Here is a 16,521-nt window from a genome sequence, read left to right as displayed (position 1 = left end):
TAGTAACTCCATCACTAGCCTAATTTTAAATTTTCTTAGAAAACTTCGCTTTTGCATAATTTTCCTGATAGGTACATACAATATACCAAAAACTCCTTTTAAAAAAGGCTATCGTGGTAAGCAATGGAAAAATGAAAAAAAGAGCAGACTGCTACAATTATTTATCACTTTAGTATGCAATTGGTATTTAGTAATAAAAATAACAGAGGCTTCACATCGAAAATGTACGCCAAATTCCCTGCTGCAATTGTCCCATTGGAGAGTTGTATATTCTTCTTAAAGGCATTTCTCAATGCATGAAAGAGTTGAGTGAATTTTACAGATGTTCTCTTTGAATGCAGTCTGATAAAAACGCCTTTATACGTGAATATTTCCAAAGAAAACTGCACTTTTAATAAAATTTCTGAACAGAAATAGTTACTATGACCAAACGTTGCACACGTAGGACATCGCTCGTGTACCCTTCTTTGAGTAGATAAACCCAAAGGATCTATACGTTTATTCAAAATACCGTCTGCAATAAATAGATATACAATAGTTTCAGTTAAATTTAATTCTTCAATCATCTAGAAAAAATCGGCCATAATCTTAGCGAAGACAAAGTGGATGACAAACTACAACTTTTTCCTTCAATCAAATTTAATACCTTCTTAAATCTTAATCGAAACTATGATACATAAATATCTAAAGACGCTTTCATATACCTGTCCTCTCCTTTATCTGGTATTAAGGAACATATTGTACACCATCTTTCAATCTATTAAATTGTTGTTGATTATTTCTGTTAAGAACAGGGAGAATTGAACTCCAAATACTTTCTACATTTTTACTGGAAAGCTACTTTTATTCCAAGCATAACATTTAATTCATAATCATAACCAAGAATGTTTAAATCGCTATAATACCTATAACACTATTATTGACTTACTAGCATGACGTCATCAGCACCATAACAAAAGTGTTTCTAATTCTGAGAGGTGCATTAATCTTGATTTCTCCGGATGCAGCATATCAGTTTCCTTTCTCTTTGTTCCCGCTTTAGGAAATATCTAAGAGCCAACACGTGGTCCAGATCGGGCCATCCTTCTTCCCTTTTCACCATCTTGCTGAAAATTCTCTTAATATAAACAGCAGCTGAAGGGAAAAATGGTGGGGGGAGGAGACACTACGGACGTTTTTAGTTGCATTCGTAGATGGAACGGTGCCAGCAGCAGGGATAATACTGTCACGTCCTCAAAGAGGAAGAAAAAGAGCCAAGAAAAAATGAAAGATGCGATAAACTTACAAAAGAACTGCTATCATCTGCTGATGGAAAAGCAATGGAGGTTCGCGAAGTAGCAAGTGGTGGATTCATCTGTTGATTCTCCCTTTCTCATGCGCACTCTTTTATGTTTTCGCTGTAAGAAAAGTGAATGGTACTTGGCAGAGAAACAAATAGCTCCAGTCAGATCACGTGACTCCTTATCAAAAACTTCTTTCGGTTTGTTCCTAAAGAAAACTCTTAACATTAAATAACTGCACTTCTTTCTACCAAATTTTCTTAACTCTCATATTAAGATTTCGCAGAGAATTCAGTTCTATTCATTACGGCTAAAAATGGTGCTCGCTGTAATGAAGGAAGAGGAAATGGCTTCGTGTTGAATATTAGGGTAGTCTACAAAAGGTTCTCGCGGGTACGCGTGATTTACAGATAAAATAACAGAGTAGGAATTATGAAGAGTGCACTAAGAGGATCTTATATCAGCCAAACTATTTTAGCATCTTTAAAGGACTATTCAAGAAAATAAAACAGATTACGACAATATAAGACGATAAAAATCAATTTACCATTTTATAATGTCGCAAAGAAGTCATAGTTGCTGTTTAGATTTTGTGCCGAAGTCGAGTTACAAGGAGACAAACACATACAACTCTCGCCTGAAATCGTCGAACTCATTGTAAAGAAGCTCACAAAGATTGTTCTGGTCTCGAAGGGTTTTCTACATGGTCTAATCAGCTTGATAAAACAATCTATCAAGCAACATTAAAGATAAATCATGTTTATTTTAACCTCACGTATATATACGGTTTCTAAAAGTTTCCACTTTTTGACATAATTTCGCAGTTCTTTAAGGATAAGGAGGTCATTATAATGAATGTAGCAACTATGATGGAAATATGAACTTCAGAAAGTTTACTGAGAAAATTCATGATGATATTAGTTCAGCATGAGTGGCATCTCTGTCGTATTGAAACCATAATGTGTCGATCGGCTTCCTCTGTTTTCATATCAAGAATTACTTTGTACTATATGCACATAACGATCTCAAACAGTCATAAAGTAGCATTTATAACAGAATTTCCAATCTCTCTCTCTCATTTTCTTCATCCTTATAAACAACCCATGATTTGCAATTCATGGAGTATGTCGAAGTGCTTAATAAAAGAATAACGTAACTAACATTGATATAATCGAAGAGCCTTTATAAAAGCTAAAACATTACTTACAAAAATCTGCTGTGTAAATATAAAACATTAGGACAATACGCAAGGATACAGCCTTCATTTTAAAACGGAAAAGATGACACAAATTAAAGTCAGATAGGTAGATGGCAATTACAAAGGCAAAGCTGAGCCCTAGCATGTCCAACTACTTTGAAGGCAGTCTAACATTAAATAAGTGAAATAACAAAAAGACCAAGGGCTCTAATTGAAAAGTACAGACTTTAATGCACAAGGGGCTGCCTGAATCTAATCTCAGAGTTATATTTTAAGGACGCCTTTATGAATGGCACAATTATGAAGTTTAGTTTATTCCTTACTTTCATTCTGTATTCAATCATCCATTAACCTTTGTTTGGGCGATGGTGAAGGAGTTTACCGTTGTCCAGTTGTACGATTCTTTTTGAAGTTCAGCAACGTGCTGTTGTTATCTTGAAGAAGTGACGATTCAGGCTTCCCTGTCTTTACTTAATTTCATTTAATGTGAAAGTTGCATTCATACTTTGTTAGGATGAGTCTTCTTGGACAGAAAATCGCGCGTTTGTAGTGCAGAAGATGTGTAGAAATGAGACAGGACTGATGTCGATTTTAGATGGATTGAAGTGTATTTAAACTTCCTTTTTCTTCAATTTTCAGCAATAGTCTTAAAAATATCCGATTTTCCAAACACATCACAAAAAGGTTCGATCGCGAGCAAGAAGAGTTGACCAGCAGACTCATCAAGAACTAAATTTAGAGAGAGGTAAGAAATTTCTTCGGTTTCTCCTGCCATAACCTATGCTAGTCAGTTGCGAACGAACATCAAGAAAAATCACCAACAGAAGGTGGCATCATAAATACAAAGAACAAAATATTTCCAAGCACATAACAAGAGAAAGAAAACACTATATGGTCATGAATAGTTACTTTCTGCAGAGAAGAACAACTAAATAGGAATTCGCTTTCCCCTCGTTTCATGTTTGGTTCTACAATGGTTAAACGCCCAGAATAAAGCATTTTATTAGAACAGATATGTCATATCCATGGATAAACAATGTTCTCCTCTTCAATGTTCATCTAGATTCTTCAAATAAACAGTGCTACGTATTGGGATACTAAACAATATATGCAACAACGTCCATCTTTTTATTAAGATGAAATAGTCTGTTGGGCTTTTCTTTTATTTCTAATAAACCTTTATCTTACTTTATTTTTGCTGTACTTTTATCTATTTCAATATTTCCTACTTTTCACTAAGTTATGATTTATTTCTAGTAAACAATCTCGTTTATGCAATCTATTGACTTTATTCGAAGTTGTTCATCCCAAACTTAGATTTTACTTATAGATTATACGTAAAACAGGTTTAAAGGTTATAAAGAGAATATGCAAAAGTGAGATTAAATTATAAAATAAATCAATTATATGTTTATATCCTAGGGTGACTATATATTATAACTATTTTTAACCAATACCAACGTTATTCTTTAATAATGTAATTATATAAAATATATACAGGATGACTTTTTTATTAATAGTACTATTCGTTTCCTTTGAAATTTCGTTAATTCTAATAACGGTTTGAAGATTTGGTAGACATGTTAGACGCATTCCAGCTGACGTGAAGAAATGGTGACGAAGAGCATCGAATTTAAGGAATATTCCAGAAGTGGGAATTCAATTGCTTCTGCTCAAAGAAGATACCAATTGCACTTCAGCGTGAGTGGTGGTACCAATGAACCAAACAGTATTCAGATTAGTTTTAGAGGAAAGGAAAGGTCATGCAGGCCGACGGTTATTAAGAACACCAGGGAGGGTGGTTGCAGCTCGGGAAATCTTGCTGCAAAGTCCAAGGAAGAGTAGGTGGAAACGTTCACAACAGTGGAGGGCGCCTTATAGCACAGTAAGATTTACTGAAGTGATTTGTCTTCATGTTCTTACAAAATTCAGTTCAGCAAGCTACTAACAGCAAATACGAAACAATGGCATGTTCAATTTTTCCACGGAATTCAGTGCACTCTTAGAATGAGAACTTGACATTATACAGAAATTTTTGGCTTTCTGATGAAGCGCACTTCATTTAGACGCGTACAGAAATACTCGCTTCTACAGGGATTGGATACACTTAAATAGAAAGTGTGCAAGAATATTTGCAGATTCTATCGAGGCACAGTGTTAGGTGTGTCGGAAACTGCTAGCTTGGGGAAGGATACAGAGACTAATAGATTTAAAAATAGCCACAGGCAGAGGTGAACGTGATGCGATTTTTTTACTGCTTCTATTGAAATGAGAAGCAGCCTGGAAAGCAACATGCTGGAGCTTCCAGAACTTGTGTCAACAGGTAACGAGTGAATACATGGGCTGTGTTAGGTTAACTAAGAGTAAGAACAGGAGCATGCATACTTGTATTTACACCAATGCTGGAGTACAGTAAATAAATTTGATGAATTGGAAGTGCTAGTCAAAATATCAAAGGAGGATATTGCTGGGATATCAGAGACGTTGTGTCAGACAGATATAAGGAAGGCAGAATTCGAATCAGTGGAGAACAATGTGTACTAGAAGGTCAGGAAGGGGAGGGGATGGGGTTAGGCTGTTAATTAGGAAACAAAAAAATCTAAGGCACTGCATCCAGTTGACATGGATGGACAGTGCAATGTTGAGTCAGTTTAGTGTGACATAAGCACTGGGAAAGCAAAAAATAAAATAAGAGTAGGAGTGTGTTATAGGCCTAATGACTCTGATAAGTACAACGAACAATTGTACAGAGAAATAGAGTGGGCTAGTAAATCAGAATGTCTTAATAATGGGGATTTTAACTTTCCGGATATTGACTGGAACTTGTTATATAACTTACCATCGAGGGTAAAGGGAGGAGTATTTGCTTTCGTAAAGGTGACTGCAGTGGTCTAAGACAGTTTTTAAATTCTATACAGTGGGACCAACAGCAAATTCTAAATAGGAAGCATTCAAGGAATTAATCAAAGAAGCTACTAGGCTTTTCATATCAACTAAGAAATACTGTTCAAGATTTAGACCTAAGTGGATGTCAGTTGAACTAATGAGACTCGTGGGAGAGAATAAAAATGCATGGGATGCGTATAAATTATCAGGCAACACAGAAGCCTATGGCAGATATAAGCTAGTCTATAACAGGGTCACAAAGGAGGTTAAACAGGCGAAGGCAGATTACGAGAAATTTTTGACAAAGGATGCAAAAAAAAAAAAAAAAAAAAACAGCAAAGACTTTACTTGTCGGTGAAAGGCGGCTAATGCTCTATTAGGTACGTAGTCAATGTTTTGGCTGATGAGTATAAGTTATTTCGGTAGAAAACCGATTATTCAGATTTTCTGTTTTTGTTATTTAAAGTGTTATATTAGCATAAAATTCGGAACGTATTGCAACTTGCAGAACTCTCGGACCATATATGATTTGAAGACTGAAAAGACAGAAGATACTTGTTGACATTTGCCTTGAATTCTGTGCCCTATATGAGGGCATTTGTACGTGGTGAGGTTGATTGATTGGCGCAAAAACGACTACGGTTATACTGCGCCAAGAAAAGATTAAAATATCAACAAAGATAAATTCTGGTAACCTTTAAAAAGGTTACCAGAATTTATCTTCGTTGATGTATAAGATTAAAAGTAAATTATCTAAATTGATATGTGTGTATGATAAAATCTGGCTGTGTATAAGGTCCAGTTGGATGAGTAAAAGCGGTAAAATATATATTGCGTGGAACGTGGGTAAAATTAACGCAATTTATTAAAATATCCTTTATTGATAAAATGGTGTCGCAAGACTCGCACATAGGAGGGTCATCTGCCTTCAGCAGAAACGAATGTGTTAGATGACTGTGTCCTATGCGGAGTCGAGCAAGAACAACTTCCTCGTTACGATTCCTGCACAGATTGGACTGCCATGTTTCTATTACAGGCTTTATATGGTATAATTTATTTGTTCTCTCTCTCTATGCCATAGTTCTTAACATTGGGAATATATTTTGTTGTTTATTATTTGCCTGTAGTTTGTATAGGGGACTGAGGCAAAGATTATTAGTGGGAGCTGCTGATTTGGCTGCAATGTCAGCTAAATCATTTCCCTTTATCCCAATGTGGCTAGGAATCCAGCAGAAGTGGATATCAAACTTGTGTACATGAAGAGAATGTATCTTCTGCTGAACCAGACAGAGAACTGGATGGGAGTTACGTCTAAAAGATAATAAAGCCTGTAATACACTCAAAGAATCAGATTATATTATTGACCTTTGGCATTGACAAATTCGAATGTGATCCAAGGCTAACTCTATAGCATGCAGCTCTGCAGTGTATATGCTCGATTCAGGAAGAATCTGCTGAGATATTATAATGTCCGGAAAAACAACAACAGATCCTACACACGATTCTGACTTCGAGCCGTCTGTGTAAACCGGAAGGAAATTGGAGTGCTCAAGCTCGGTGTGCTGAATAGAGCTGCAGGTAGACAGATGATGTAGTCTCAGACTTTACCCATTTCTTAAGGGAAAAGTCGCATGATGGGGTATGAGCATGCCGGGGTGGAAGAATTTGCTTTGGTGTTTCATGATGTTACACTCTCTGAGTAGCTCTTGGACACGAATACCAAAAGGTCGGTTGGCAGTCTGACTGGTAGGTGGTGAGGGAACATCCCACTGACGCTGCTACCGGTCGTGCAGATTACCATCACTAGGATCGAATGCACCATAGCCCAGTTTCCAGGTTATCACAGGAACCCGGCTTAAACCATAATTTAAAATGCACCTATTTTTACATATTTCTATTTGTGACCTAATTCGTTAGGTCACTGAAATCTTAACTATTATCTTTCATATGACCTGATTTTGGCGCATTATAGCCTTCATTGCTAATGCGCCGATAAAACCCAAACCAACCAACAAACTTTAATTCTGTAGAATCTGTCACTTCTATTGATTGTAGTCTTCAGGAAATACACACGGGGGTAGTTATGAGGAGGACAAAAAAGTTAGTTAGATGAGAGATTAAACAATTAGTGGATTCTGATTAGATTAAACACACATTCGGAATGGTTTGGTAGAGAGTAGTGGAATTAGATGAAGTCTGAAGAACAGCGCATATGGAAATATTCAGGACAAACATTTAGCAGAAACTAAAGGTCCATCTGATAAAGAACTTGTAATCAATGGGTTATTGATTTACCTGTCCGCTCTGTTCTACTGGATAGTACAAGAGTTTTAAAGAGTTGTTAGAAGATGTGGAAACAAGTATTACAGGGTAAGGAGAATCTCTGGACTTTCTACTCTACAGAGTCAACAGCTGTTGAATGTTTCCAACATAAAGGTTGGAAGTCAGGTTAAAGATATATTTGATTTTGTCCGGAAATCTGAATATTATTGAAGTTGAAGAATGAAAGCAGCAGACTCTTTATTGCTAGAAATGAGACAGGACTGATGTCCAGGTTTAGGATTGAAGTTAACAAAGATTTCTTCTCCCTAATGTAGAGCCCTCGTGGGTAGAACAGTTGGTAGAATCGTCGTCCTCCCACAACCAGGTTGAGCTAGTCGGTTTCAGGAGAGGGTAGCATGGCTCCCGGAAATTTGGGTTTTTCGTCAAGGAAACAATCTACCACAGAGCACGCGGAATTTACACATAGTACATAAGGAGTAATTTGGTCTTAATCGAGAAAGCGTAGTTTATTTTTCAAACCAGGACTTGCCGAAATGACAGTAGGAATGTAATGTCCTATTATCAGCAAAACTATGCGTACGATTTCAGTCAATGGAAGAAACTCATTAATATACAGGAGAAGAAAAGAATAGCCCTAAGAATCAGAACCTTGTGAAACTCCAGCACTGGTTGGGAAGGTAGAAGACAAAAAGCCATCTCTCATCACAAGCAGGGATTAGTCATAGGGGAGAAAAAACCAAATTAGAGAGATGAGAAAGTTTACCATAAGATGGAGGCTTGCTTTTTCATCCTTTACGCTAATCACCATCAAAAGCCTTAGAAATGGCGAGAGAGAGAGAGAGAGAGAGAGAGAGAGAGAGAGAGAGAGAGAGAGAGATTGGTTCAGTTCCATTAACATTTTCAATACATTGCATCCAAAGATGAGTAACATAAGCGAAGAATTTTAGTGATTTTCTTAGCCTCAGTGCTCTGTTCCTTTTTCTTCTCAATATGGTTTATTGATGTTATGAAACATCCTAGGACTCGTTACTTCCGCTCTTTTCTTGATTAACGTGAGCTCAGGTAAAGCGACATTTTATTTTGTTAGGGAGTAGGGTATTGTACTACTTGCAATCCATTGTTTGTTTGTTTGTTATTTGGTTTTTAGGAGCATTAGCAACTAAGGCCATATTGCTCCGGGGATATGCTGTGGTCATTCCTTGACCTTTCCGCATCCTCAGTATTTGGTGGTCAGGGGCTCGAACTCCGGTCTAATCAAGAGGCGTGTGCTACGCACTGCTGCTCCTGCCCACCTGGCTACGGAGGCGCCCTTGCAATCCATTAGCGATTTTACTGCTGTTTTCGACTGTCCCGGATATTGTTACATAATGATATTGGGTGGCAGGAAATATTTTAATGCATAAAACAAAATCTGACAGATTTGAGGCGCTTTATGTACGCGATCATGGGAAATTTTCTTCTCTTCGATCTGTGGAGTCTCCTTCACAGATCGAAGAAAACAACGTTCAAAACGGGGCACTAAAGTTTGGTCCTGTGTACGTATTAATGCTGTTATCCATTGTTCCGTCTAAGATGGTAATAAAAAAAAGAAAAATTAAATTGTATAGAATCACCTAAACAGGTGGATCCACCATGCATTTAAAAATCTGATACACTGCCAAGACAGCTGTAACAACAATTACTGGCTAGCTTATCATCATCCAGTAGGTGACCTCTATCAGCGAATGTATGCTCAACTAGACATACTCCGTATTAGTGAGTTGGTACCTAAAGCACTAATTTGTCTCAAATCTCTCTGATTTTTGTTTATGTGTTAAAGTAATACATATCATCTTATATCATTATACTGTATTGCATAAGTTAGAGTGCCCCATTTTTAAGGAGAATGCACATATAACGATGGTTATGTGTTTAAATGGAAGTTGAATTCTATATGGAAGTTACATTCCGCTTTATGTATGGAATAAAACAGTTTTTATTTCTATCTGTTCGCTTAGAAACAATATAATATTCACTCATTTCAGCATATATAACCGCTTGCACCGCCTGGGGTGGCATATACTCCACTAGAGCGCGGAATGTGTCTTCAGGTATGTTGGACCAGGTGGACAGAAAGACGTCCCACAGTTCGTCAATGGAGCGAGGTACTGGTGTGGACTGGTGATTGTGTTCCACTTCATACTGCAAATGTTTTATGGGATTTAAGCCAGCGGAGCACACGAAATGCTTGGACATGATTCCCGATACATCGCCGCAAAATGTGGACCTTATGACATGGGGGATTCTCTTTAAAGCGTCAAGTGCAATCTGGAAACGTGGTCATCATGTAGTGCAAAACTTGACCGGAAACAATACAGATGGTAGAATCTGGTGGTGAGGGTGTATTCAATGGGGATGAGGAACTCAGTGATGTCCATGAAAACATTCCCCAAATCATGATAGTACCGCTGCCGCTTGTTTTTGTCCAACTGTGTAGCTGGTTGCAACTGCTCACCATCTAATACACACCAGTCTATCGGCATGACGGAGCTGGAACCTTGCTTCATCAGACCAGACGACTCCTCTCCAGTCGTCCAATGTCCAGGAACCGTGCTTCCGTGACCAATGCAGGCATAAGTATCGATGGCGATTGGTCAACCTGGGCATATGAAGGTTCCCTACTCCGCAGACCTATCCGCAAGAGTGTACTGGGTATGGTGTGCTCCACAACGTTTCTTTGTGGGGCTGGTTGTAGTACACCGTTAACTGAGGTATCGTGAGCCCGTCTATTGTCGCGGATAGAACATGCCAACTGCGGTTAACTTTCTGTCAAGCAGTGGCGATCTTTCCGTCCGGCACGTTGTGTGTCCCTCTTTGGACAATTCACGACACACCTTAACTATAGCGGCTCTGGAACAGCCGACAATGCCTTCGGTTTCCGAGATGGTAGCCGCCGCCTTATGGCGCCACAAATCATTCCTCGTTCAAACTCCGGCAGATCCTTTCCCCATTGCACGGGCTTCGGACTGCCAGGCACTACCTGTATGCCATCACCGGCGCCAGTCGGTGACGTCACTTCTAGGTGCTGTAGGATGCGTCCACTCATGGAGGCAGGGGTACAGAATTTAAGGAAAACGTCGTAATGTTTTGGTTCATGAGTGTATATAAATTAAGTGACTTTTTCTTGCGATGTCCTGTTACAGGCATACAGTGATCTAACAACAGACCTGTAACAGTTTACTCAATTCACACGCTTTCTTATTTTTTTTTCAATCTTCCGGATTTATAGTGAAGATCGCGTGGAGAATTCTTTTTGCCGGAATGTAAGGAGCAATTTTAGACAACCTTTCAAAGATATCGAATTCCTGAGATGTTATCTTTGTCAAAGCTAACAAAATAAGCATAGAATAGCTAAGAGCATAGCCGTTGAATCTAATCGACTCGAGGCAGAACCAAAATATACAATGCGAGAAATGTATTAGCATGTTTAAAACGGCTTTGTAACGAAAGCCTTCTGATTTTTCTAAAGGTTTCATGAAGAACAGCCACATCTGAAACTACTCTTCGAATCCTTTTTATCAGCTGCCCCTTTTTCCACAAATCATAGTAAACAATTTTACCGAAATATCACTCAATTTTACCGAAATATCACTTGTAAACATCTTGAAATGATGGAAGGAGAGTGTTGAATAGCTTTAATGCGTTAAAGGTTTGCTTCTAACATCAGAGAAAGAAAGGAGAACCAGAAAGCATAGCCGACAACTGGCTACCCTTTAAAGGAGACACTATTCACTTGCAGAGCATGTGAGAAATAAGTTTCCAAGTTTATCACGAATCTGTAACAAAAACTAAGCAGTTTACACGGAAAATGATTGCCTTCGAGGCGAAATATTAAAAACATTGTCCTTAATTTTCTGCTTACTTCTGTTTGTCGAGAGATAAGTATGAGTTGTGTCAGTCGTGTGAGTGGTGTACCAAGTTCAAAGCGGATCGGATATTATCATTATCCGTTTATTAAAATACGAGGTTTTTCCTCCGCCCAACTTAAAAGCGCGGAGGGCTTAACACAAGTTGCAATGCAGGTCCAGCTAGTCAGTTGATCCACCTTAGGATCCAATATTCGAGCCCATAGAATCTGCTGAGCTGTGCTTGAAGACCAAATAACAGATGCACAGAGCGGGATCGGAAAGAGGAATCTTTTGATGTTCTGTGTCATTAGGGCCAAGTCCCTTGTATGCATTAGCTCTTGTCTAATCACCCACGTCTTGATCTTCATAGTACCTATGTAAATGATCTGAACACTGAAGCTTTTGACACGAAGAATTACGACAGACTGCCACACTCTGTGAAACCGTAGAAAACTCGTATATATTGCAAGAGAAACTTTAATTACAAAAGTATAAACAATCTTTTGAAAAATCTCGGAAAATATGTTGAAAGCTAATGCAATAGAACCATGCTGCCATACTACAGTTTTATTACAATGAAGAAACAATTCTAGAAAATAATCGAGTTCCGGTTATTTAATTCCTTAAGAGAATTTTCTCTTTTTGCACCGAAAAGGTTCATGTTTCATATATTACAGTCCGATCTTCATAGATAAGAGAATTTACTTTAAACCACGCTTCCTTTCATCTTAAGATCTTCTCAATTATTTATTTTTAAACAAATGCTGTACTTGAAAATCTGTGAAATATACTTCCTTCAGTCTTATCCGCATCAAGGTTTTCTTAAGTTTTTTTGTCTTTGTATTGCAGCCAAAATGACCTGAGTAAAGTAGATTAATGAGCCATTGTGTGGTTCCACAACACACTCACTTGGGGGTCATTATCATTACAGTAACAGTTGTCCAACTGCTTCGATTTTGTAGGGAAGTTGATATAAGCGATTTACAACCAATCACAGAAATTACAGTATGCCACTGAAGATATTGACGTTAACCGAGATAATCTCTAAGTGCACCGAATAGAGAGGATAAAAAGTGGTATAAAGTTTATTTTTCAAAAAAAAAAAGATTTTAAATGTCTCAATTTTTTTTCGATTTTTCTTAAATTTTTCTTTAAAATAATAATTAAAATTAACTACATCGTTGCAATAACCAAAATATAACGAGATCAGATAATTGATAACAAAATGAGAGTTAAACGATATTACCTTAATTACTTAATTGCATTACCTTAATTCTAAAAATAATTAGGGAAAAAAAAAAGGAAAGTCGTATATAAAAGTATAAAAAAATAATATATATTCTTTTTTCTACTGGATATTTTATTCAATTGAATTTGATGCACGCTATAATGCTTCGATATTATTACACCTCTTGAATAATTCACTCTTTTTTTAATTATAATGGCCTTTCCAACTCCTCCCTTCGTCCAAACACATTTCGCAATAATTTTCGAATGAAAGAGAAGTAAATTTGGTGGACAAAATACAATTTTTCGTGTAGCAAAGTCATTAAGACAAAATCACGGGGGAATAACTGATAATGAGAGACTCACCATTTGCACCTCGTTAACGGAACTGATGCTCAATATGTACATGGTGACCCCAACCAGTACAGGCGGACCTGAAAGAGTCAAAATAACATTGTACAATGAATAATAGAAAGTATTATTTTCATTTAGGTGTAGAACAGCAAAATTATTACAATTGTAAGTTTGGTTTCAAAATATAACCCTTTTAAATAAAATCAAATAGCGCCTTCCTGATCCACTGATCACAAAAATAAAGCAACCACGTAGTGTTTTTATTTACTGATTTTTATTTTGTTGTGTATTTTCAATCTGTTTTGATCTCTTGCAATTCCAATCAATGTAATCAACTGTAATTTGCATAATGTACACCCTTCTAGCCGAACCAAGCTGTTACAGGGTTGCCCGCTGACGTAGAAATAAAATAACAATAATAATAGAGAAAAAATAGACTAATAATTTTAGGAAAAGTTTGAATCATTGACATCAGAGCTATAAACAGTTTAATACATATTTAGGAACACCATATTCTTCCATAAAGTAGATATTCTTCATCGAATTGTACATGAACCTACAACCAATAGTTTTTCAGATAAACACTCGCGATAAGAACTCGTGCAAAGGCTACGTCATAATGTGAAAAATTAAAATCGTTATTACAACCAGGATAAACTAAACATCACAGTTATGATCAGCAAATGTCAACAAAACATGCGCTCGTAAATGATCTTTTTGCCCTGGATATATGCTCGCAAAATAATCGAACCCTGACATCACCTCTGTCACTCGTCGGTTCAAACCCATTACGATGAGGTCTGATTATAGTTTCTCAACTTTAATCTAAACCTTTCGATCAATATTAAGCTTACACACAAAAGCTCGAGTCGTTCTAGATGACCCATATTTTAAAACTAGTGGAGGTTCAGTATTACATTATCAGTGCTGTTGAATTTTTTTTTTTTTGTTGGTTCAGACATTCTGGAGGCACCTGTACGTTCGCTCTTCATTTCACTGATAACTTCTGCATTATTCACCGTTGTCGATTAATATTTTAACAGATCCGGTAATAGAAATGACGAGTTATTTCTATTAAAATGAAATCCGCAGAATAAAATGTAATCAGAGGTTTAAAAAATCAATTTCCCAGTAGTCACTACCAACAAAATGAAAGTGCAAACCTTTAACAATTCATCTAACGGTCGTGACCTTTAATCGGAATCGTTGAAAGGTCACGATCATAAATGGAAAATGGGCTCTTCATCTGAGTACACCAGCATTAGGTCCATTAATGTAATCTAAAAGATGTTTTGAAAGGTAGAAAGATGTAAGGAACTCTGTGACAATTATATCGCAGAGAGAGTCTGAATGCATAGCATAAAACGAAACTGATGTCGACCACTTACCATCATTGGATTCATCGGACCCAGTTATGAAGCTTTTTAAAATTGTAAATGGTTAATACACATTTTGCAATTTCTTTGTTTATATATTTTTCTACATGTATAGTTTTAAAAGAATTATACATTCATTGGCCAAAAACGTTTATTCAATATCTGGTAGGACTACATATTGTCCGAACTGCAGCCCATACAAATCATCGGACGGATTCCTGTAGGTGACTGGTGGAATCTAGCTCCAGATTTCACAATTCTTTCATCAGGATATTTGTCAGATGCAGTATTATAGTCGGTAGTGAACAAAAAGCGAACTGCCCTTTCCAGCATATCCTAGACATTCTCAATTGGGTTCAGATCTGAAGAATTAGGCGGCTAGGGTGGACGTTTAAAATTTTGAAATTGTTCCTTGAACTATTTGGATACAATTCTACCACGGAGATAGCTGCGTCGTCGTCTTGAATAATCATATTCCGGGTTTAAAATGAAGCATTGCAGGATGAAACTGATTCGAAACGACAGAAAGATATTCATTGGAGGACGAAATACCAATAGAAAATATCCGGTAGTATGATACCACCTCCAGCTGCTTAAGTGGTGGATATGAGAGAGAGTCTGAATGCATAGCTTCATGAGGTTTTCATCACATTTTACCTTATCATTGCTCAGAAAGGTGTAAATCGAGACTCGTCACAGCACCTGATCTTTTCCACTAGTCTAGAGTTGAGTCTTGGAGTAAGTGGTAATAAGCCGGTCGAATCTTTTGATTTTTAAAGAAGGATGTGACTTTCTTATAGATACACGACCATCTGATCCCGGATGCTTCAACTGCCTCCACGTAGTTCGGTTGGAAATGAATGGGAATTCATTTCCAACCGAATCGAAATGAATGGGAATTCATTTCCAATGAATCGAAATTGACTTTTTCACGCATTTCCTGCACACTCCAATTTCTATTCTGGCGGCGCACAATTCGGTTTAAATTCTTAAGGTCTCGTTCTTGAAGTAGAGCTGCATTCTCCTTTCGTCTTCCCCTCATTGTATATTTTCAGATGATTGCTTTCGATACACCGGTGATTTCTGTTTTTCTCAAATGTGGCTCCAGCTAAACGTGCTCCAACAATAACACCTTTCTGAAAATCGGAAAGATCACTTGTTTTCCTCCATGAACGGATCGACTAAGAAGGCCCAGGAAAACTCTGTGTGTCTGATACCAAGGAACTTGCGATCATACCATGCCACAGCTTGCATTTGCATACCGTGCGTTTAATTATCTGTTGAAACCACTTAAAGTGGTTTATAATTTTTTGACGAATAAGTATATAGTTTGTATAATGGTTTCAATTTCAATATTTTGAGATTCAATTTAATAAATTTACCATGGTTGTTATGTTGTGGCCATGGCAGACGTTTCTAACACGCAGAGTAGAATCATCACACAGTTGGACTATTGTACAAGTCTATTCGGTAATACCGGGCATAGGGCACGCGATAGGAGTTACATACCCTCAGTACTTCATCAAGATGTTAGACCAAAATTTATGTTCAGCAAATAGATTCTTGTCCAGAGAGACATTAACTATTTCACACGGATTATGAGGAAGAGTAACTGCGAAAGTTTACCAATGGACCATGAATATCGTGTCTCGACACTTCTAAAACATCTGATGGTGGGCGTAAGACAATACCCATAGAACAAAATGCTTTAATGTTAGGCATTGTTACAAGAAAGATATCAAGGAACCTCGAAATAATTGAAATGCGTTGCAACATTTTGTCTCAATTTCACAGATCGTGATCTATGACAATGTGGAACGCGATCTATGTCGTGTCCAAACAAAAGAGAACGCAAAGTCTCTCAAGTGCATACTCTTCTGACTAAGTAAACAGAGAAGCAACCTGAAGGGATTAGCGAAGCCAAAGATCTATTCTTCGTTAGACTTATATTATCCTAATGGGGCAGTTCACGACTATCGCAAATACTGTTAATGTTTCAGCGATGAAATATCCAGACAAACTTAAACTCT

At 37.3% G+C, this 16,521-nt stretch overlaps 1 protein-coding gene across 2 annotated transcripts in view; it reads right to left on the bottom strand.

Annotated features, from left to right (window-relative positions):
- The window catches only part of LOC150085529 (gamma-aminobutyric acid receptor subunit beta-like), a 397,105-nt gene that overhangs the window by 335,469 nt on the left and 45,115 nt on the right, over positions 1 to 16,521 (bottom strand). For both annotated transcript variants that reach the window (XM_090374099.1, XM_090374100.1), the window contains exon 3: positions 13,128 to 13,195. In XM_090374099.1, the coding sequence (XP_090230225.1) occupies positions 13,128 to 13,195 (68 nt within the window). The remainder of the gene's footprint in view (positions 1 to 13,127; positions 13,196 to 16,521) is intronic.

This window comes from Mastigoproctus giganteus, chromosome 5, assembly GCF_048544385.1.
Source record: "Mastigoproctus giganteus isolate SK-2022 chromosome 5, ASM4854438v1, whole genome shotgun sequence".
NCBI classification, from domain to species: domain Eukaryota; kingdom Metazoa; phylum Arthropoda; class Arachnida; order Uropygi; family Thelyphonidae; genus Mastigoproctus; species Mastigoproctus giganteus.
This window is presented reverse-complemented; position numbering and strand designations above follow the sequence as displayed.